The sequence below is a fragment of the Macaca fascicularis genome, chromosome 12 (assembly GCF_037993035.2).
Source record: "Macaca fascicularis isolate 582-1 chromosome 12, T2T-MFA8v1.1".
NCBI classification, from domain to species: domain Eukaryota; kingdom Metazoa; phylum Chordata; class Mammalia; order Primates; family Cercopithecidae; genus Macaca; species Macaca fascicularis.
This window is the reverse complement of record NC_088386.1, coordinates 10,323,337-10,347,904: the sequence shown is the minus strand read 5'-3', so window position 1 is coordinate 10,347,904 and position 24,568 is coordinate 10,323,337. Positions and strand designations below refer to the sequence as shown.

General features: G+C 38.8%; 1 protein-coding gene across 27 annotated transcripts in view; it reads right to left on the bottom strand.

The window, feature by feature from the left end:
• CLASP1 (cytoplasmic linker associated protein 1) overlaps positions 1-24,568 on the bottom strand; it is a 309,768-nt gene that overhangs the window by 53,662 nt on the left and 231,538 nt on the right. For 12 of the 27 annotated variants that reach the window (XM_045366933.2, XM_065525356.1, XM_065525363.1 and 9 more), the window contains 7 exons: positions 18,893-18,996; positions 17,038-17,061; positions 15,485-15,729; positions 12,429-12,492; positions 9,520-9,683; positions 6,246-6,324; positions 5,066-5,209 (listed from right to left, as the gene is read on the bottom strand). In XM_045366933.2, the coding sequence (XP_045222868.1) occupies positions 5,066-5,209; positions 6,246-6,324; positions 9,520-9,683; positions 12,429-12,492; positions 15,485-15,729; positions 17,038-17,061; positions 18,893-18,996 (824 nt within the window). Of the gene's footprint in view, positions 1-5,065; positions 5,210-6,245; positions 6,325-9,519; positions 9,684-9,878; positions 10,668-12,428; positions 12,493-15,484; positions 15,730-17,037; positions 17,062-18,892; positions 18,997-22,138; positions 22,202-24,568 lie in introns of all 27 variants that reach the window. The other 15 variants (XM_074008821.1, XM_065525366.1, XM_045366934.2 and 12 more) reach the window with 5 other exon arrangements.

The window sequence follows — 24,568 nt, the reverse complement described above, 5'->3', positions numbered from 1 at the left end:
CTGCAACTGCAAATAAAATGTCTAGGTTTTAATATATTTTATTAATATATTAATAAAAATTTAATCCGCTTAGTAATGCCTGAGGCAAGTGTTACTTATGTATTTTAGAGATGAGTCTCTTTTTGTGGGTGCAAGCAATCCTCCCACCTCAGCCTCCCAAGAAGCTGAAATTATAAGCACGCGCCACCATGCCCAGTTTGAGGCAAGTATTATTATTCCCATTTTATAGACAATAAACAAGAACTCAGGCATTAAATTACTTGCTCTGACCCCAGTGAGTGGCAGACGCAGAAGTCAAATGGAGGTCAAACTCCAGAACCCACCTTCTTTCTATCAGTAATATAGACTATTATCTTATGTCAATACAGTGCATTAAGAAAGGCCTAGTGTACGTCTGCATAGTTTCATCACACAACTAAATTAGTCAGGGCTCCCACACTGAGAAAATGGAAAAGTTTACTTTTGGAATACAGTAGGCCAGTTACAGACTGGGTTGGGCTTTTTCGTCTTGTCCAAACCAGTCTCAGTGTGGTAAGCACACCTCACTGGTGATTCGTTCGTGTTTTGATTTTAAAAACACCTTAATAATTTAAGCACCCCTCCCTCCACAATGTGAAACACCCCAATATACTAAGAAGGAAAACAAAATATTAAAAATGCTAAAATCAATGAATCTGAGTTATATCAGCTTGTATTAGTTTAAAATGCTTCAAAAGTGCTTTCACAAACATGGTTGTATGGACTTAGAGAATGTCTGAAAAGTCCCCAGGTACTCTGTTTACATAAAATATTCTCCAGAGATGAGTCTGAGAATTTACTGTATAAATTTCAGACTGAAGGGCTCTTCCGTATTTAGAACACCCACCCTAAAAAAATTAAAGCAGGACATTAACAGAAGAACTTGGTTTAAGATCACAAAATGCTTTTAAATCACCAAGATTTCCATAATCCCTAATATAACCTTTAAAAAACTCTGGAAATGAAGGATGAGGCAGAACAAAGTTTATTTATACAGACATGTATTTTACGTTTAGTGTGTTAAATGATCTAGATAAGAATGGTATTAGTTTTATTTTTATACAGCTTTAAAATAATTTTAAATCTTATCAATTTTAGATCTTAGAGCAGTGATATATGCTATATCACAATTCTTCTAAGTATTTTAATTTATTTAGGCACTACTTTCATTTTGACAGTACTTCAAGAACATCTCATATTCCTGGGTAAGGCAGCTGCATCACTGACAAAAGCAACTATATTTATAAATGTTCAATGGATGGTACATCAAAACAGGGAATTTAAATAAAAGTGAATCTACCTCCAAAAAGGATTAATCTGCAGCGCCCTAATGTAGAGTTTGAGGACATCTATTTTAATACCGTCCTATGATACAACTATTTGAATCAAAAGTAATGCTTTACTAGTTAGTGCGGAATGTTACTGAAAGCCAAATAGTTTAGAGCCACGGATATCTTAGATGATTTAAAAAAAAAAATCTAGGTGACAGAACACAGAAATGCGTCTGCTAAGTAACTTGAACCACATCATAATTTGCATAGATAGCTAAAAAAGCTCCCTCCTAAAATAAGAGCCAAGGAATTATGGAGTAACTACGGTAGCCTTCTGCCAACCCCCTAAAAGAGACACCAAAGTCCTGGTAGTCAAGACACTAAGACGGCCCCCAAGATTCCCCATAACGTACTACACCCTATATAATCCCTCCCACCCTTAGAGTGAGCAGGACTTGTGAATATAATGGATATCACTCCCATGACTGTGTTACATGGCAGAAGGGATTTTCGAAAAATGTAATTAAGGCCCTTAATCAGTTGACTTTGAGTTAATCCAAAGGAAGATTATCCTGGGTGGGCCTGACCTAATCAGGCAAGCCCTTAAAAGGCATCAGGGAGGCCGGGCGCGGTGGCTCAAGCCTGTAATCCCAGCACTTTGGGATGCCAAGACGGGAGGATCACGAGGTCAGGAGATTGAGACCATCCTGGCTAACACGGTGAAACCCCGTCTATACTAAAAAAACACAAAAAAAACTAGCCAGGCGAGGTGGCGGGCACCTGTAGTCCCAGCTACTCGGGAGGCTGAGGCAGGAGAATGGTGTAAACCTGGGAGGCGGAGCTTGCAGTAAGCTGAGATCGGGCCATTGCACTCCAGCCTGGGCAACAGAGCAAGACTCTGTCTCAAAAAAAAAAAAAAAAAAGGCATCAGGGAGATTCAAAATGAGAGAGATTCTATGGCTGGCTTTGTTTTAATTTCTGCTTCATTTTGGAATTAGAGTTTTGCCAAACAGTGAATTCTTGGCTAATCGCTTTTTTTCTTTCAGCACCTTCAACGTCATCCATTGCCTTCTGTCCTCCGTGGTTTCTGAAATGAGCTGTTAATCTTATTGAGGATCTTGTGCATGGGATGAGTTTCTCCCCTCTTGCTGCTTTCAGCAAGCTTTGGCTTTCAGCAATTAGATATTATGTGTCTAGGTGTGAATCCTTTTATTAAAAGATCTTGGCTGGGCGCGGTGGCTCATGCCTGTAATCCCAGCACTTTGGGAGGCCAAGGCGGGCGGATCACGAGGTCAGGAGTTCAAGACCAGCCTGAACAACATGGTGAAACCCCGTCTCTACTAAAAATACAAAAATTAGCTAGGTGTGGTAGTGTGCACCTATAATCCCAGCTACTCAAGAAGCTGAGGCAGGAGAATCACTTGAACCCGGGAGGCGGAGATTGCAGTGAGTCGAGACCGCACCACTGCACTCCAGCCTGGGTGACAGAGCGAGACTCCATCTCAAAACAAACAAATAAACAAACAAACAAAAAATCCAATTTTTTTAAGTTTGTTGGGCTACTTAGATGTATAATGTTTTTTGTCGAATTTGGGGAGTTTCTTAGTTATTATTTCTTCACGTATTCTCCCGATAGCTTTGAATAAGCAAACTTCCTGGTAGCCTCTACTATCTGAGAATGGCTCCCCGGTTGACAGTCAGCAAGAAAGCAGGCGGCTGAGTTCTACACCGGCGAGAGACTGAAATTTGCCAAGAACCAATGAGCTGGAAGAAGATCTCAGCCTCAGATGAGACTGCAGATCCAGATGACATCTTGTTTCAGCCTCTGAGACACCGACCAGAGGACCCAGAGAACACATGCCAGATTCCTGATTTATTACTGTGAGATAATCTGTATTGTTTCAAGGGAAGTATGTGGTAATTTGTTATACAATAGAAAACGAATAAAGAAGTCAAAAGAAGGGAACTTCCAAAACTATAGTTTTAAAAATGATGGCTTCAAAATATCATTTGAAATGAAATCATTCCATATGGGTAGTTATCATTCATTAATTCATTCAAAATATATTAATGCCTACTATGTTACTCCAGGCATATGCCAGGCACTGAGCATGCAGGGTGAGCAAAACAGTCTCCTTACTGCTCAACTTCCCAAACCCTCTGCTTCAGACATATCAGTCTATTTCACTGTTCCCAGACAAATCTCATTTCTTAAACAGGACTATTGTCCTTCCCCTAAACTCATCACTTATGCAAACTGAATCCATATTCCACATCTGAGGATGAATCTTATCTTCTCTAGGAAGCTTTCTATGATTAATACAGAGTGCACTGAGTGACAACATACAGAAAACCAGGCCAGTATTCCATCAGTTTGAAGGAAGTTGCCCAGGGTAACAGGGCCCTAACCACTAAAGTGGGTTTAGAGGAAGCACAAAAACTCTAGGTCCAAGGTAGGGTGGTGGGGAAGATGCCAAGGAACACAGAGGCCAAGCCTAGTCCTGAAGATACTGAGGAGCAACACTGCCTAGCAAGAGAATTTGCAAGAAACAGATCAAGACTACATCAGTAGTCTGTATGTCTTGAGGTTCATTCCAGGGCCATGGCCCAAAATACTAGGCCTTGTCTGTGTATTAAAAATCAGCCAAGAGTGAAAGGAACCCCCATCAAAAAAACAACAGAGTGTCTAGGTTCTGCCCTATACCAATGAAATCAAATTCCTTGGGAACAGAGCTCAGAAATCCACGTTGATTTTAATTGCAGCCAGGACTGGGAACTATTAAATCTGAATCTTCTCAAATTCCTCTGAAGATCAGGATTATTGTCCTAGAACCTAGGTATAAGTTAGGTGTGAAGGTGAGGATTTAAGTACACCTCACAATGGGAAAGGAGAAGTAGGGGGGCAGGCATGGAAAGTAGCACGTCAGTGGAGATAAAGCTTTGCGAAGTAACACTGTATAATCCAAAATAACTGAAACAAGTGTTGAAGCTCATTCAAACAGTAAATGAACGAAGTGATTTCTGGCAAGATATCTAATGTTCTATTTATATTTGGCTTGAGCTAGTATTAAAATAAGCTGAGGTTTTTGGAGCCTCAGGCTAATAATTCAAAATTATCTGAAATGTTCTGAATAGAATAGTAAGGACAGTAAGTCCTTGTTCAAATATTATAATGTGCATGTCCACAGGGAGTGGGCATTATCATCAAAGATCATTTGTTCCAAACAGGCCCTAATCGAGGTAATATGCAAATCTAAAATATGTTTCAGCCCGTAGCAGGCAATACTTAAGTAACATTCCATCGCAGAAGCACATACTCACATATCACACACATACTTATGTGCTACATATTGAAAGATGTTTGCTCTTTTTTAAGAATCTATTGCATCTTATCAAACTTTTCAACTACATTTTAACGATCAGGAACCTTGTAGCCAGCCAGCCCTAGGTCTGCAATTTTGTCTTCAAAGTATGTATTACAAACTGATATAAGGAAAACAAACATCTGTGTAAAAGACACTAATTTACTAGTGATTTCATATTAGAAAATATATAAAATAGATGCCTGGGGAAACCATAAGCCCATCGTGCAAGATCTCAGATTTTCATTTTTATGTTCAAAACTGGGCAGAGCCGGAGAGAGAAAAGAGCAACAGCAGAGCCTTAGGGACAAAAGGTTTGTGTGTGGGCGGCGTGGTTTTCAAGTTTCTAAATACATTTGTCTAACACAAGCCCAGGAACAATCTGTAATTATACATCAGTTCTCTCGGACATACCTTTCTCACGTCTGAACTCTTTGGTTCTGTTGTCCAGGTTATGATTCTAGAAACAGCAAGCCTTGTCTCACTAGAGTTTACAAAATCTGTTGGATCCATCTGTCTGGCCAGAGACTCAATGTATTTCAGGATTGCAACTTTGACCTGAAAGAGCCAATAACTATAAACATTAAGTACACTTGATGAATCTTTGAACACAATTCTTATCAGGTGGCTAGAGAAAAGTAAACCCTGTTGAGAGTGATCGCCTTTTTTTCTCCTGTATTGATAGTTTCCACATGGAGCGACATCCAACAGGGGAAAAAGCATGAAATGACTGATTGGTAAGTCTGGGGACAGGAAGAAGCACGAGACTCAGTTTTCTTCATTTTTAGGTGCCTGTAGAGAAGCGTGCTCTCCCCCTCACCTATGCTGTAAGACACTTCCGGGGCAGGAGCCCTTGTGAGAGGCCTGTGGGATTTCCAGCTCTGCCACTGACTGCAGGCTACGTTCAGCTCTAGTCTTGTCACACATTCTAGGCCATGGTCTGTAAGGCAGCATTTTCAGTAATCAAGCTGATGCTCTGCCCTAACTTCACCATCAACTTCTCAACTAGTTTTGACTTCAGGAGAAAAAGGTAATTATTTATTAGGCTCATCCTAAAACCTCCAAAAAGTTAATGATCAAAGAACAGACGATGAACGTGACCTAATTCAAATTAACACACATCCTCCCTCAAACTTGGTCTTGTTATTACAGGTATGATTTTCCACAACATGTAACAATTAACTTGCATAGCTTAGAATGTTAATATTAAACATTCCAACAAGATACCTATTTCCACACATAAGAATGTCTTAATTTTCTAGTTTAAATATTAATTGTGAAAAAGACTAGTACTGCCCAAATGTTAGTGAGGATGTAGAAAAACTAGAGCTCTCATAAACTACTGGTGAATACAATATGGTACCACCATTTTAGTGGTTTCTAAAAAAGCTAAACATATACCTATCCAATGAACCAGCAAATACACTACTAGGTACCAAAGCAAGAGAAACAGGAACATGTCCACAAAGAATCAAGCAAGAATGCTCACAGCAGATTTATTCACAATAGCTAAACATGGGTCATGTACAAACAAAAGTAAATTTAAGCAAATTTGAGTTCCAGGGTTGAATTGTAATGACAAATAATTACTGACCTTGAGGTTTGGAGTTTGAGTTTGATCCACAATAAATCTCATCAAAATGTTAAATTGTTGATCAAATGGAAAGGAGTCCCTAGGTTGGTGGGAAAAAAGTGATTTTTAAAGAAATTTATTACAAAACAATATAAAACTATTTAACAAAAGCATATCATTGTAAGTTAATGTATGTAAAACCCTGTTCACATTTTTAACAGTGCTTTTCGTTTTATGTAAAGTAATATATGTAATACAGAAAATATGGAAAAAGGAAAATCTTTTTGCAGTCCCCAAACACAAACTGAACTTACTTTGAGTGGCTATTTAAAAAATTAAGACTAAGCAATAAACTAAGGAAGAAATTTCTACCCGCCATTTTAGGGAGTTGCTCATTTTCCCTCCAGCTACCTTTCTGGATATTGCTTAAACATAAAAATCGCTTCTGATACCCAAATCTCATTTTTACATCCTGACTGGGCTGCTTACAGCTGACCCTGCTTAAACTAACCGTACCATCCTCTTTGGTCCTGGTCACTGCTTAGGGTCCCTGCACACCACAAAAGTGTGTCGCCTGTGAGACGGCGACAGAACATTTCCCATCCAGCCACAAATCACACACAGAAGCCTGGGGCCCCAGGAGCCCCTTCTCTTGCTCCATTCTTGCCTTTGCTGATCTTATTTCTCGTGGCATCATGCATCTCTAATCCAATCAAGTAGCCCTCAGGGACTCTTGGCCAGAGAGTCAGTGCTCTTTCTGTTAAAATGCTGTAATTACTAGTATTAGTTAAAAATTGCACAATGGGGCCCATGTGGAAAATGGTGATGTAACGTCCATATTAACGGGAAAGATAATTGCAAGGCAAATATCTACACTGCTTTCTTTGGACCCCCTTAGAGATTTTTCCCAATCTACATAAATGTAGTAAAATAAAGAAGTAGGTTTGACTCTTTAAAATGAAGCAAATAGAATTGATTTGAAAAGTAAATAAAATCATACAACAAAAATAAAAAGCACATGGCATATATTAGGTACCAGTGTTATTCTACATATAATTACTAATAAAAAGTGAACTTGATCCAATAGTACCCTTTCCTCCCACCATCTAGTTGGACCCTGGAATCTCTGAAGATCACTTCGGGAAGGAAAGTATACTTTAGTATACCTGATTTAAGTGACTGTCAACAAACCACCCACAAAATGTCTCTCCCTTTTTCTGGCAGCATGGGGTGGATGGAGAAGACATTTCAGTAATGGGCGTGTATAATCGGGAAATACGCCATTGTTAGGCACAGGCAAAGGAAAGGAAACCGAGGCAGATTAGCACTCAAGTCTATAAACTGAGAAGCAATTCTCAGCCGTCACTAAAACCTCCTATTAATAGTCACTGACTATTCTAGATCAGCTTAAACAACTGTGTATCTCAACTGCTGAGAAAAAGAAGGGAATATTAAAAATGCTTTAGGCACTCACACCAAATCTACTGAGATGAGGACTCTTAAAGGGGCATCCAGGAAAACTAACAGGAAGTCACAACTGTATTCCTTAATCACCAAAGTTTAGGAATACAATCTTAATAGTCCTACCATTCCTAAAAATATGAAATGGATCTGGTCATTGGTAAATTCACCTAAATTAAGTGACCTATAGGCCAAGTCTGGCTCACATATGTTTTATTTGGCCTTCACAGTATCTTAAAAAATTCTCAAATATGTTGCCCAAATCCACATTTCTCACATTTCTTTAAAAGTCTGGTACTACTGAGCCCATGTCCCAGTGTGGTCACAACTGGCCCCAGCCTTTCAAGAGCCCTCCTATCTACTCCACTCGATTATACCAGCTTATCAGCCTAGCCCCTCAGTCAATCTTGGCTAAACCTTTATAATTCATTGGTATAATGGTGTACTGTAATGCCCCCTAACTCCACTAAGTTTAGCCATGCAAAGGAATGACAAAGTTTGAAGGCTTTATTGCAAATGTAGTACGTTACTTTCATTCTTATTTATTTATTTTATTATTATTCTTTTTTTAAGGCCTCACCAACAGATGCAAGTACATTACTTTGAGTTCATTAAAAACCAGAAGGGAAATCTCTCTGGATAATAGAATTCTATAGCAATGCAATTACACAGACTGACAGGGTCAAGGGCCAAAAGAAAACAGCTGGCATCATGGTGTAGAGGAACAGATGCATTCTTTGAAGTCAGAGTCATGTAACAGCTGCACACATAGGGAAGCTGGCAGGACAGGATATGCTACTGTGCTAGTCAAGGGAGCCAGAAAGGGAAGAGAAGGCTCTAGTGCTATCCATACCACCCCCCTGCCCTGACAGGAGGTGAGGACACACACCCACAAGACAGTCTGCAACAATAAGAACAGACAACAGTGCAATCATCAGAAATCCTGGATTTTCATTCCCAAACAGCCACTAACACAAAGTCAAGGTAAAGTGTCTGTTTCTCACTGATAAAATGAGCATCATCTTTAAGGTCCTTTCATCTTGAAATTCTATGATAACTATAATTATTCCAGGTTGTAGTAACTTATAAAAGTTATCGCCCTGATAATTTTCTGAGTCACTTGGAAGTTATTCCTTTGTTCTTTAAAAAAGTTCACCAATTTGACATTCCCCCCCATCCATATTCCACCAAATCACAACCAAGACATTACTGCAAAGTGTCTTCCAAGATCTTTTAATTCTCATGCTTGCATACTGAGGACCCACAACTGCACAGACGATAGAGAAGCAGTTTCTGAACAGCAGCAGCACGTAGTCTTTTCTAACTTTTCTGGGTTTCAGCAGTTTTTCTTTTCTCATAACAGCCAGAAGGGTCACAACTACTGCAAATGTGCTATTAATCTCTGAGCCAATGTACTGTCAATTTAGAGAATTTTCCTGGACCAATGGAAACTCTACATCATACACTGATAGAACAATTTCTAGTATGACTTGTAAGTTGAAGTAATAAAAACACTAAGGTCTTCAGAAAAATGTAAACAAATATTCTAAATGTTTTCTTTAAATGTTTTTTAATGAGAAGAGAATCAATTTCCAAAGTTTTACATTTGTTTGTTATGTATGTCTTAAATACAAAAGTAATATCAACACAAGGAAGATATGGTATTTCATTTCATGGATTGGTGAGACATGTCAACAAGTATGTCAACAACAGAAAGTGAGAACTGAGTAAAAGATATTCAAGTGAGTGACAAACGCCATGGGAAACAAAAGAGAATGGCAAAAAGTCACCTACAAGTATCCTGTAACGTCAAAACTAACTCTTAAACACTTACCTTGTGACATCTAGAGCCTTTTGAACTTTTGCTTGCACAGATCCAAGTAAATCTGCTCCCATTTTCTTAAGTAATTGTGTGAGAAGAACAAAAAGCCAGTCTTGTAAATCATCCTTATGAATTATTATAAAATCCACAAGAGTCTCCAAAAACATACTGAAAACCTAGACACAAATGAAAACCAAGTACTTCACATATTGAATTCACAATTTCCTCCAAAGTCTACAAAACATTAAAAATGCCCATACGTGCTTTGCCCAGACTCTTGTAACTTAGGTTAACACTGTCAACAACTGTTCCTAGTACAGAAGGAAAATGTAGTGCAGAAAACAGATAAAGGAAAAAGGAATGGAACTTACTCTCTGTTGTGAATTCCACCGCAAACGAGGCCATGCAACAAAACAAATTCCATGTTAGTTGGCAGTGAATTAATACCATTTTCATGCGTTTAAGAAAACCTGAAAAGGCTACAAACCAATGAAATATTCTCTCCTCCCTCAATATACGTCTTTAAAAAGCAGTACAGAGAGAAATGAACTTTTCTGAGTTTAATCATGAAGGCTTTTCTTTCTTAAACAACAACAAATCCTTGTGTCCTAATTCTATAGTATTCTTATTCACTATCTAGCAGTCAACACATACTATTATAAAATGAGCCAATAAAAACACCTACTCACTAGTGTGTAGCTATTGCTTTTCACGTCAGATATTTTAATGTACACCAATTTCAGGATATCATAAAGTAACAGATGGTTACAGTTTAGAATAAAAGATATTAACATAATTCTCATGCTGTTGTGTAATGATTTTTGCTAAGGCAAAATAGAGTGCATAGTGGAATATCTCTGAACCAATTTCAGAGAGAAAAGTAGCACTGAGTATCCCTACCTTGCTAACGAAACTTGTTCTACTTGGACAGCCCATGAACCCTATCCCGCCTCATTTCTAGTAGAGCAACTATTCACCACCAGGGGTCTCCTGTGAGACAGCTCAGGAAAAAGGTCATTTAGCTGTGGGATTCCTGGCTTAGCTTACAGGCAGCTAACAAATATTAACTAAACTGAGACCTCCAAACTCACTGTACAAGAGACTTCTGATGGAAACAAATTTCCTTCTTTATCCTCACATTCTGCTTCTGAATCAGCAATCTAGGGGTGACAGGTAACAGAAATTTATCAATGTTCTAAACCATCTAATAGTGCTTATGTTTTAAATCTTAAGAATCTAATTATGCTTATGCATTAAATCTTACTGCTTTTAACACTACCTTAGAGAAAAATCTTGATACATTTTATCTTTGGATATCTATGTGGCCTTTAAAGGTTTAAGCTCAGCCTTTCCTGAATTTTTATTGAGACAGAATCTCACTCTGTTGTTCAGGCTGGAGTGCAGTGGTGCGATCTCAGCTCACTGTAACCTCCGCCTCCCAGGTTCAAGTGATTGCCCCCCAAATAACTGGGATTACAGGCACACGCCACCATACCCAGCTAATTTTTATATTTTTAGTAGAGACAGGGTTTCGCCATGTTGGCCAGGCTGGTCTCGAACTCTTGACCTCAAGTGATCCACCCGCCTCGGCCTCCCAAAGTGCTGGGATTACAGGTGTAAGCCACCGTGCCCAGTGGATTTCTATTAATATTGTTAATGTTGACTTTGCTGTGAGGGTCATAGCAGAAAGTTTAAGACATGCTTCAAGAATGACACTGAGTGAGGAGAGCTGTGGGGAGAGGGGAGGAGAACCCTTGCATTCACTCCCCTTTACGCTCATGAGCACCTCAAAAGGCTGGGGCCGTATCTTCTTTTCTATATCCCCGCCCCAGAGCAGTTACTCAGTAAATGTTAAATGACTGGGTGAATGAATGGGTGGATGGATGTTTGATATTTCAAGGACAATTCCTACGAGGAAGCAAGGATAGGAAAAGAAAGATGATGATGACTAACTGGCTGGGCTCTCTGGCTGCCACGGGTTTCTTTCTTCCAGGAAGACTCGGAGGAGGCCATCTTTACTAGGAAAACTAGTTGATCCTGCATGTCAGCATTAAAGATTTGCTTCTGCGCATTTAAGGTTCTATCCATTTCCACACCTTACTTTTGTTCTTTATCTACCCCTTTCCCTAAATCTTCATCCTGCCCTCTACTTTCTTCCTCTAAAAGCATTTAATAGTCTCTAAGGGCCTCCTCCCAAACAATGGTATTTAAAATCTAGACCCCAAGTAAATTTCTGTAAAGAGTCCTTCTCTCACCCCTTTTCCACCACCCCTGGAAAGTGTTCTGTCCCATACGCATGGGCGTTTCCCCCTCAGCTGGGACTCTCTCCTCAGAAAAAGCATTCCTCAGGCTTAGTGTTCCCTATGGCCCTCAGGAGGTGTGGGCACCAGCTAAGTGATCACCAATTCAGCAAGTTCTTGGGAACAGCAAAATCCTATTTTAAGAAATAATCTGGTTTTTCAATAAATCCATTAAATACTTTCATTTTTTCTATCTTGTCCTATACAGACATATTCTACATGGGATACAAAAATAATTATACACTTATTTTCTTCACTATATACTATAACATTAAAAAATGCATGATATTATAATACGATCTTATACCCTAGCACCTACCTCACTGTTTGGCTAACAGGAGACATACAGAAATATTTGCTGAATGTAAGAAAGACCATCTGACTCCCTCCCTGATAACTCTTACTTGAAGCACACTTAATTAACTTGAAATTTTATGCACATTTAAGTTTCCAAGAATTCCGTTTTAAAAAGATGTAACATACACTAGTGCTGAAACTGGTGTTACTCTGTGGTCGGAACTGCACTATCGGGAATTCGCTCTCATTCTTGGATAGTATATCACACAGAGCACACAGACATGCAGGGGGAAAGACAAGGGCAGGCATGACTTCCACACCTACCTTGCTATGAGGGTCAGCAAACATCCGGGTGAAGATCTCACACAACCTTTTCAGTTCAACTCGACTAGAAGAAATAAAACAGAATTCAATGAATTGACTACTTGTATTATTTTTGAGACAGGGTCTCATTCTATCACCCAGGCTGGAGCGCAGTGGTGCAATCATAGCTCACTACAGCCTTGATCTCCCAAGCTCAAGCGTTCCTCCCACTTCAGCCTCCTGAGTAGCTGGGAGGTGCACACGACCACACCTGGGTAATCTGTTTGATCAGTCAACTACATGAGCTTTACATAATTTATATCTACATAACAAGGTTTTTTTTCACAAACTCTTATTTAATTTGTAGCTAAATCAAATAGGAATACAAAACCAGAGATCGGTTCTCATTTTAAGATGAGGAAACTAAGACTGAGTGATTTACTCAAGGGGACACATCTGGAAGTGATAAAGCCATGCACCAAAATCTTTTTCATTTTATCCCAGCTGTGTCTTCCACATGCCACGATTGAAAAGCAATGGAATAAAGTTTAAAAAGCATGTCTATCCTGCATTGTAATGAGAGGTACAAAACGAAAAAGGCAAAAAACAAAACAGCATGTGTTTCAGGGTCAGACAGATCTGGATTTTAATCTCAGTTCTGCTGTAAATAAGGTACTCTGGGCCGGGCACAGTGGCTCACACCTGTAATCCCAGCACTTTGGGAGGCCAAGGCAGGTAGATCACCTTAGGTCAGGAATTCAAGACCAGCCTGGCACCATAGTGAAACTCCGTCTCTACTAAAAATGCAAAAATCAGCTGGGCATGGTGGCGAGTGCCTATAATCCCAGCTACTCAGGAGGCTGAGGCAGAAGAATCGCTTGAACCCAGGAGGCACAGGTTGCAGTGAGCCGAGATCACGCCATTGCACTTCAGCCTGGGCAACAAGAGCGAAACTCAGTCTCAAAAATAAATACATAAAATAAATAAGTACTCTGCTATCTTTAAGCCTGGTTTTTCCTTATTGGTCAAACAGGGTGCCATGTCATGTGGCTGCTGAGAGGATGAAAAAAGATAACACATTGTACCTTCTACTGCACCTAGGACAAAGCAAACATTCATTTCACATTGGTGCCCTTTGTCTTTTCTGATCCTTGACAACCACCAAGTCCCATGGTTAAAGTTTGATAGAAGGGTCCTCTCTTCCACAAATCATCCCTGATTAATGCCTTCTTATGTGGATGAGACAGTTGGTTCAAGGACCCTTCAATATTGTTAACGATGTAACCTAGATTAGACCAACGCCAATCAACAGATTCCTAGAAATTATTCAATAGGTACTTGGTGAACACTAAGAATCTACAAAGTGGGACCACCAGGATTAAACAGATTCTTGAGGAACAATCGTGACAAACCATCTTCTGTTTCTGACAGGTGACCAGAGCGTCACAGGATGCCTGTGTTTCAGAAGGCACATGACAAAACTTCCTATATCGCCTTCATGAACAGACGAATAATGGGGGGCAGGTATGAGTACAGGAGGCTGGAGTCAGATGGCCTGAAGAGCCACAGTGAGAGCTGGGCGACTTATCAGCCAGTGCTCACTTAGCCTTACAGAACCCAAGAGGGATGCCCATCTATGACCATTAACTTATCTTACAAAAACTATCCAAAGGATAAAGTAGACTGCATTTCATGTATTCTAAGTCGCCCATTTCTTAGTTCCCATTCACATCTCCTTTCTCTAATTTTCACATCTCTGTAATTGAGTCATCTTATAATCAATGACATTTTTGTGCTGTCACGGTTTAATACGCATGACATTTATTAAAGGGCTAAAAATAAGGGTGTGTGTACGGTGCCTTAGATTTGACAAAATATGGTATAACCACATACTTTTTCGGTATGTATAATACACGCTTACTTTAGAAAATTCATGAAACAGAAACAAAGAAAAAAGCAAAAACAATCCATTTAAAAGACAATGCTGTTACTAGAGTGCTCCATTTTGTTACCTCCTTACTATGTACATTTATAAGCTACATATATGCACACGTGCATCAAAATTTTCCAGACTAAGACTGATAACATCCTATCTAGGACCCTAAAGTATAATGAACCATACTAACCTGCAGAGTTGTTTTATTTATTTATTTTAAACCTGAATTGCATACTGTACACAGACATTTCTCAAATAACATCTACTGGACAAATATGAAACAGAAGGGAACCAAACATGAGGTTTTTGTTTTGTTTTGTTTTGTTTTTGAGACAAGGTTTTGCTCTGCCACCCAGGCTGGAGCACACTGGTGTAACCATAATGCACTGCAATCTCCAGCTCTGGGCTCATGTGATCCTCCTGCCTCAGCCTCCGAAGTATCTGGGATTACAGATGCATGTCACCACATCTGGCTAACGTTTTAACTTTTTTGTAGAGATGGGGGTCTCCCTTTGTTGCCCAGGCTGGTCTCAAACTCCTGGACTCAAGTGCTTCTCCTGCCCTGGCCTCTCAAAGTGCTGGGATTACAGGTATGAGCCACTGTGTCCACCCTAAATCTTTTATCAGCCTAATAAGTTACAGAATATTTGCCAGATGGGCTGGGCGCAGTGGCTCACGCCAGTATTCCCAGCACTTTGGGAGGTAAAGGCAGGCAGATTACGAGGTCAGGAGTTTGAGACCAGCCTGGCCAATATGGTGAAACCCTGTCTCTACTACAAATACAAAAATTAGTCAGGCGTGGTGGCGCGGCTACTCAGGAGGCTGAGGGAGAAGAATCGCTTGAACCCGGGAGACGGAGGTTGCAGTGAGCCAAGATCGTGCCACTGCACTCCAGCCTAGGCAACAGAGCGAGATTCCATCTCAAAAAAAAAAAAAAGTGAAAGAAAAAAAGGATTATTTGCCCGATATTTCAAAGCCTCTGGATGGCAGGGACTGTCTCTTAGTCATCTTGGTACCTTTAGTGCCTGTTCCTGCAAGCGGACCTCTTGAAAACTCCATTAATTATAGGAAAACCCTTTAAGCCCCTGAAGAGTTCAACAGGGGATTCAAACTTAGCTCATATTCTTGCTGTGGTCCTCACCTCAGTGTTCTTTGGCTCTTCAGTAAGTTCTGCAGGCCCAGAAGCCCTTCTTTCCTTTCTGACCAGTTTGAACTAGCACAGTGGTTGAGAACTTCTGCTACATCTTCAGTCTGCCGCAGATAATGGGGAATGCCACCATTCCTGGAGCCATATGAGCGCTCAGAGCAAACACTTGAGGCATCACTGTTGGCATCATCGTCAGAATACATCCCATACGGCTCATATCTCCTCCTCACAGGCTTCTTCTGACAGGACCAATGAGGGATGGGAGTGATTGAGGAAGAAATAGAAAGGTGAAATGACCGTGAGTCATACCAAACAAAATCTACAACAAAGAGTTAAGTGTAGAAAGACATATGCACACACACACTTTTCCTGTGCTTACAGATTATGGAAATACAAACAGAAAAGCAGTTTTCCATTAGGTAAAATAACTAATAAGCAAAGCACTCTGTAGTAGAGAGGAAGAGTGTGGCCTCTAGTACAGTGTGTGGACTTTACAGGAAGACAGATCACAATCCTGGTGCCAACACTGACTGGGCTGCATGACTTCTGAAAGCCTCCTAGGCCTTTTGCTTCGGTTTCCCCGTCTTTAAGACAACAATAATTATACCTATCATACAGGCTTGTTGTGAGGATTAAATGAAATTATATGTTAAATATTTTAGCTGGGCACCTGGCACAATGCAAATACGTGCAGCCAACAGCCCCTCCGCAGTCAAAAGCAATATATCTTGAGCATGGTCTATGGATAAACTTGTGTGAATATTTATGTTTCCTGAAAAAGTCAGAATTTGAAATGTCAGTGGCAGAAGCAGCCCATGTAAAAGGATTCCTAAGTCATCTCCCTCTGTTGCCCAGGCTGGTTTCTAACTCCTGGCCACTTTTATTAAAGACTTAGGGTTTTGAAACACAAATAGGCTTCTCTGAAAGTAGACTATAATACCCACTTTATTCATTTCTCTGACCCTGAACACAAAACTGCTATACCCATAAATATGATATAGCAGCAACTATATAAAATTGATAGAAGCAAAACAAATAGCTATTGGCTTAAACCAAACAAATACACTTCTCTAATAATATGGCATATTATTAATCCAACTTGCTCAGGACTGTTCTGCCTTAAGCCTATTGTCATAATTATTAATAGCATCTCCCTTTTAATCTCAAAAGCATTTTTGTTTGGATAATAAATTATATGGTCACACAAAAACCAGATTCCTAAAATAAGAAAAATGTTGATAAATCCATTCATGAAATCATGACGACGTAAGAATAGGCACAAATTGAGTTAATAAAATGAAACACTACTAGGCGAAGGAGCAGAGCTTGACATTCGAAATAAATACTAAAACAGATGTACATGAAAGGTGACTGACTCCACCATGAATAAAGACAACAATGATGGTGAATCACTGTTATGATTCAGCAAAATCATTTTTCAGATCAGAATTTCTATACTATATTTTTTGGTTTTCACTAGCTTCTGAAAGAAATATACTTGCAACAGAAGAAATAAAGTTGTAAAACAAAAGTTAAAGCACTGGTACCTTGCTCCTGGAGTCTCCTAACAGCTGTAGGCAGGAAAATATTGAAGGATGGGGAAAAAGCATAGAGAATTATGTCAGAAGCATATGTAGGGACTGTTCTTGCAACAAAAGTGTACAGCAAAACATATCTTAGCAAACCAAAAACACAGGTTAGCGAGCATTTCATATCAAGCGAATAATAATAAAGAATGCTTTCAAAATGGCATTTCCTAACCCTCCTCCATGTCTCAGAAGACCTTCTGGTAACTTGCTGTAATTCTTTGCTAAAACTTTTCCCATACCAGTGAGGCAAATCTCTAAGGTCACCATTAATTCTATCTCTTCCTCTGAGACATTCTGTCTGGCACCGTGGTATCTATTCAGTGAGGCAAAGATTCTGTACCATTTCTGTGTTTTCTCTTCAGAAGCAGGTCACTTGGAGAGACTAAACAGTTTGGACAAAAAGTAACAAGGGCAGTATGAATCTAATGGGAGCCAGAGCTCAGAGAAAAGCTCAAGTCAAGTCAAGCCAAAGCTCAAACTCTCAAGTCCTATTCTGCCTCCTAGAACTTTACACACAGTCCCTTATGCAGTTCTTTAAAGAACTAAGAAATTCCCCTGACTTAAGTGGAAATCTCAACTAAGGGCTTCACATCCATCATTTCCCACCCCTTTGATCTCCACTTCCCAGGGTCTCTGAACGAATAAGATACAGACTCTAAATGCTGCAACTTGGAAGGACAAACAGTTTCAGAGAATTCTGTCCCAGCTCTTGACTCTTAAAGCCACAGTTAGAGCAATTACCCTGAACTCTAGCACCTGCCAGAAAAAAGTCTTCCTATACATAAGGTTGAGGAATACACATGGCCAGGCAGCTTGCCTACAGGAAAAGCATTATGAGAGTAGCAAACTGCTTGCTCACAGATACCTGTCAAAGAACCTGACTGAGCAGGAATAAATGCGGGCGAGACAAGAAGGAATGAAAACTGGAATCACCATAGCCATAAACTGTAAAATGTTGATCTGACAAAACATGGCTGGATTAAAAACTTAAGAATCTGAAAGCAGGATATTACATACTTTTTTTCCTTTACACGAGAATAAATCTTAAAACAGCAAGAGCAAGGCCAGTGATCAGACAGTTCTAAAGAACATCCATTTCAAATGCTGAGCACATAAACCGGAATATGCAAGAGACTGTGTGACTAGCTGAAACACATCTTTAAAAAGCAATTTGACCACAAGCTGATTCTACCAAGGAACTTTTTGGTATAACCAAAAAAATTAAAGGATCCATGATCATTTATGGTTTTCAGATATTACACTATAATGATGCAAAAACATACTCCACCATTGCTTCACATCCTCAAAGATTTAGGAAAAACAACATAAAATCAAACGGACAAGATAATAGAATAAACGCAAGATTTTCAAACCTCAAACTCTATTACCTATTATTATAATAAAATGTCTAGGTTATGCCATCAAAGTCTGTAAAGCAATAGAAGCAACAGAATGGAAAAAAGGAAGTGCCAGGGGGGAAAAAACAAAAACCATGGTTAAAAAGAAAAAAAGAAGCCCAGTGACATCTGAGAAGTCCAGTGTCATCAAAAGCTCCTTGATACTGAAGAGCACCGATAAGAAATACTTGACACTAATATTTTCTGTAAAGTCCATTTTCACTTATATGTGTGCAGAGATAAAAGTTTAAGGAGCAAACAATAACAATATAAATTTACCCAACAGTTACACAATTTTAAAGAGTGTCAAAGATGATTTAATAATCTGATTTGGGGGCAATTTCCTGTTAAGACAGAGAGAAATGCAGATGAGTATTTCAAACAGACTCTGTTTACATACATACTGTGCCTCTTACCAAAGCATCAGCAACAGCAGCTTCAAGATCTGTACTTGTGCTCAGAACTCTCATGGCATTCACAGAACCAGGTATTCTTCCTGGCTGGCCAAGCCCAAATCGATCTATTTAAAAAACAAAAGCAAAAGATGTGTCACTTTAATTGAAATTATCTCAATTCCTTGCAAGGACTACTGCCTCTTCCCACCAAGTAGACAGAAGCACTGAAAAATCTCTAGCCAATTTTAACTACACTTGACTTTACCAGTGGTAGAGGTTAAGCTGTTCACATTTAATGCTATTGTGCCACAAAGCACTGTCACTCAAAATTGTTCAAACATGATATTTTATTATTGAAAAGTTTCTGAGATATGAGAGGGAAGGGGGAACTTATGGGAGCTGGACTATGAGTTGAATCTTTTAATCTATTTAGCTTTCCCTATAGAGGCAAGTGGCCTTGATGTTTGGTCAAACTAATTAGAAAGCTTCATGGTTTCATAAGAGTTCTAATGCAATGTGTGGTAAAAAATTAAAATTTGAAACAAATTGATTTCTGTGCAAATTTTTATTAGTGTCACTACTGTTTATTGCTAAACTCATTTTAGATATTTGTTCGTCATGATACCTGTGTCAACAAAAATTACTTAAAAATCAATTTATTAAAATTAATAATCACCAAAAATCTTGCACTTTCACTGATGAACATTAAAAATTTAGATAATATAAGTTTTACTTGGGTTCCTCAAATAATTTAGAATGGTAATCTTTATACAGATAAACAAAATAACAGAAAGAATCCAATGAATTTAAAACAAATTTAGTAGTTCAAACAATAATTTTAAGTTTATTTGTGAACATGGAAATGAAAACTCACTTTTTAAAGTCCCATTAAATTAGCTGACCAGCCTTCCTTAGGAAGTGCTGGAGATTAAAACTATACTAGGAGAAAGGCAGTGTAAGTCGTATCTTCATTAAGTGTGTTATACATTATCTACCAGTAAAAAATTTCTTATTTAAAAAGTCTAACATATAAAAACCTTTGGAAGAAAAATGTTACGATAAAATATTTTCTATTTTCTCTGTGTTAACAAATAAGACATTGGACAAGGAAAATCTCTATGTTAGCCACATTCTAGAAGCATCTAGAATAAAAGGGAAGCTAATTTTACATGAATTGATCTTTCCTATAAAACAACATATTTAAAATTTTAGATATGTAACAAGACAGTGCCTACAAAACTGGTGAACTTAAAAAGCGAATTGTTATTTGGCTTTTTAAAAATGTCAATTTCAAAACATTATACCTTCCACCACCATAGAAAGGGAGAAAAATTTAAACACTGCTTATCAATAGTTATACAGTCATGAATTTTTTAAAAGAAACAAAAACTGTATGTTATACTATCCCCTTTTTTAATGCATTTGCTGGTCATTCCAACTGTCATCTTAGTCATTATGTTTAAAAGGTAATGTGCCATATAAACTAAAACAGGCCATTAAAAATTACATATATCTATATTTATCAGTTGAAATATGAAACAAGTGTAAATGTGAGATTTACTGTGCACATATAGTTTTATAGACGATCTTTGTTCAAGTTTTTTTTCATTAAAAAAGGGTAGATAGTAGATTTATGAGTAACAGAATGAAAGTAATTCAATTATAAGCCATTAAAAAATTACCCAGCATAAACTTAAATAAAACGAAGTCTAACAAAATTAAAAAAAAAAAAAAAAAAAATCTCATGCCAGCAATTCTTGCTCCAGGGAGAATACAGATTTTTTCAGACACAAAATTAAAACTATAAGAACAATGCAATTATTCTGTGCTTCCAAGATGCATACAGCTTTGCCATACATAGTGACTACAGATCATTTGATATATATCATAGACAATTTGAATTTCAAATCTTAAGGGGAAATGTTTATCCAGATCTAAGCAAAACTATAAGCTTTGTGTTTTCACCAGAGCAAAATCTGTTCCATAGTCTCAAGGCTCTGATACTATTAAAAGTTCAATTTTTCCAAGAGATGAACACATATGACTGTGCTCTCAGTCTGGCCCCTAATCTTCAGGGAAATGTACATAATCAGAATATACAGGAGGCAGGGCATGGTGGCTTTGCCTGTAATCCCAGCACTTTGGGAGGCCAAGGTGGGTAAATCGCTTGAGCCCAAGAGTTTTGAGACCAGCCTGGGCAACACGGTGAAATCCCGTCTCTACAAAAACAACAGAAACTAGCTGGGTGTGGTGGCACGCACCTGTAGTCCCAGCTACTTGGGGAGCGAGGTGGGAGGACCGCTTGGGCCCAGGTAGCAGAGGTAGCAGAGGTTGCAGTGACCCGAGATCACACTACTACACTCCAAGCCTGGGCAACAAGTGAGACCCTGTTGCAAAACCCAAAACCCAAAACCCAAAAACAAACAAACAAAGTATAGGGGGCTTCATTTAGAGGAAAAAAGAGAAAATACCAGACTCAGTGAATTGGTAACAATTGTCACCATCAACGGTCTGCAAATTCATAGATTCTACCTTACTCAATTGAGAAAACTGTAGTCATTAGGGACTGCTAGCATGAAATCTAACAAACTGATACATTACTGTATGCTTACTTTTTGCCACTGTGGCTAACCAGTGGATGCTGAGTATTGCTAAACAGAACTGAGGGAGCAGGTTTGGGGTTTGCAGGCTGCAAAGGATACCTCTGGCCTGACTTGATTACCTGAATCCTGATCTTGTTTTTCCATAAAACTTTGAGAACAATACACTTATTTTCATACATATGAAATTATGTATGCTATAATTTGCAACACTGTTAACGAAATGGTACCTTAAAAAATGTGAACTTGACATTAATAACTAGCATTAATATTTGGCAGTTTATTCGGAGTAAAGACTTTGGAAGGGAATCTGTTGGGTGATATCCATGCCCCCTTGCCCCACAGGAACCCTAAATAATACCTAATTTTGGTTATTTTCCTGGGGACAGAGTGGCAGGAAGGGAATTACTTCCCAGTTTTATGTTTTGTTTTAACGTAAATATGAATACTGGAGAAACGATGTTGTCAAACAGGCTATAAAGCATCTACAGCCTATTAACAGAACTATAAACATTCAATAACTTAAAAAAATTAAAGCACATTGGGGAAAAAAATATGAGGTGCATACATGCCAAGTGCTAGCCGACACAGATGAAAACAAATGTTAACATGGGTGTGAAACTAGAACATATGAAGAAGCCAAGTCATGCAGTTAGCACTTGTTCACCTGACTGCCCAACAGATTCAGCAGTGGAGAGAGCACTAGTGGACCTGGAATGACGTCGAGAGGCTGCAGGTAAAAGGAATGGCAACACCCACAGGATTAACACAGAAGTACCAGAGACAGAAAACGCCACAGTCCAAAGGAAATGCAGGGACTGCTACCAACAAGGCCATGTTTTCTCATGAGAAGAAATGGTGCTGGATATGAATGGACAGCAAGTGCCAGTCCCCAAACTCCACAGTGGCCCGCTGGCTCTCGCACAGCTATTAAACACACAGGCACAACAAAGGCACTCTTAAAGGTGCTCCAAACTATGCATCAACCAACTCGGACTCCAGGGTTATTTTCACGCCATGAAGCCTCTATCAGCCAGTATGGAAATATGCAACATGAAGAACAGCAGGAGTCACAGAGCACCGTCTACATCCCAGAGTGGAACGGCAGTAAGACGGACTGTTAACTCAGCTCACGAGATGTTTTATCAGTACGTGATGCATATGCAACCATGCACCAAAAACAAGCATAGAAGTTCATAATGTTACTTCAACGGAAATAAAATGAAATCACAGGAAGGGGATTCAACAGTTGGAATTCCATTTTCCCCAGTCAAAATGTTTGTTGTTCTGTTGCATGAATATCCTAATTATTATTATTACTATTATTTTCAGACAAGGTCTCACTCTGTTGCCCAGGCTGACGCGCAATGGCGCAATCATGGCTCAGGATCAAGCAGATCCGCCTGCCTCAGCCTCCAAAGTAGCAGGGACTACAGGGATGTGCCAGCACACCCGGCTTTTTATTTATTTTATTTTATTTTATTTTTTTTGTAGAGACGAGGTCTCCCTATGTTGCCCGGCTGGTCTCGAACTCCTGGGCTCAAGCAATCTGCCCACCTCAGCCTTCCAAAGTGCTGGGATTACAGGCGTGAGCCACCACGCCCGACCATATCCTAATTATTAGTACTTGTGTAATTGTTGGAATTTGGTTGTATTAAGTTTAATGATTTTTCCCTGGAGAAGCAGTTACAGTACACTGGTTATGAGTACTAGCTCAGTAATGCAGCTGTAAACCCTGGTTGGATCACAACTAGCCATAGGACTGACCTTGGGCAAAGTACTAAATCTATCTGTGTCTCAGTATCTTATCTGTAAAATGGTGCTAATAACGGTTAATGTTACCTACCTCTTGGGAGTTACTGAGAGGATTAAAAGAGGCTATAAAGCACTTAAACAATGGTTAGTAGCGTTGGTAGTGCTGGTGGTGGCAGTAACAGATAAGAGCAACCTCCAATTTACGATCTGACATTATTATAGTACCATTTTATTAACAAGTATTCCTAAAGAGCATATTACTTCATCAACCTGAGGAAATACATGCTAAATTCTGTCCTCATGTGGACAGAAAATAACTTTTAGAAATAATTATGAAATAAAGACTTGGTTCAAAACATTAACTTATTGACTATAGTTCCATGCAACATATGGCTTTTCCTTAACCTCAGGAAAAAACAAAAGATAATGTTCTTCCATTCATTACTCTGAAAAATTCACAGTGATTATACCACAGAAAATTTATAGGTTTAACAAAATAATACTGAGCAGTGCCACATTTTATCCATACTACTATTCTGTACATGTTAACGCTCTCACATTCAGTCATAAAATATCAATACCTCGAATTCTTTAATATAATTTTTAAGGTCCATGTTACTTTGTAAAATGTGCATCCCTATGGCACATGTGGTATTAAATAGCAAAGATTACCTGGCAATTTTTACTAGTTTGCAAAAAAAGGAAAATATCCCTTTCTCAAGATTCACAAAAATTAAAACTAAATTGGCAAAGAATATTATAAAATTATCACTTTCCCTAAAAAAGGAAGTTGGTAAAATATCTTGTGTTAGGACTGAAGCAAACTATACATTTTTGTACAAGCACATCACTATCTTGATAGTTCAGACTGAAATAGTTTTTAAGCAGTACCTGATATGCAGGTTCCTTACCAAGTGGTCCTTTGGTTCAGTTTCTACAGAATATTCTAAAAAAAATCTGTCATGCCATGAGTCCTCTGTCACATTCACAAGTTAACACCCAACACTGGAATCCTAGGCAGACCCACTTATGTGAGAGCCTAATTTACAGCACCCCAGAGCCCTTATTTCCCTTAATCAAAAATTCTCACCATAACCATATACATTCGTACCATCGAAATGGTCCAAAACAATAAAAATGCAAACTTAAAAATATATATTCACTAGAATATAAGTACTTTTACTCTTTTTTTGTTGTTGTTAAAGAGTTGGCTATGTAAGTGGATTCAAAGAAGCACTGACACACGATCTCACTAATTTCCAAAAGGGGTGGGAAGAGATTATTTAATGAGCTAAAGAAGAAACCTTCAGAGGATGTGTAGTAAGCTCCCCTGAGGACAACA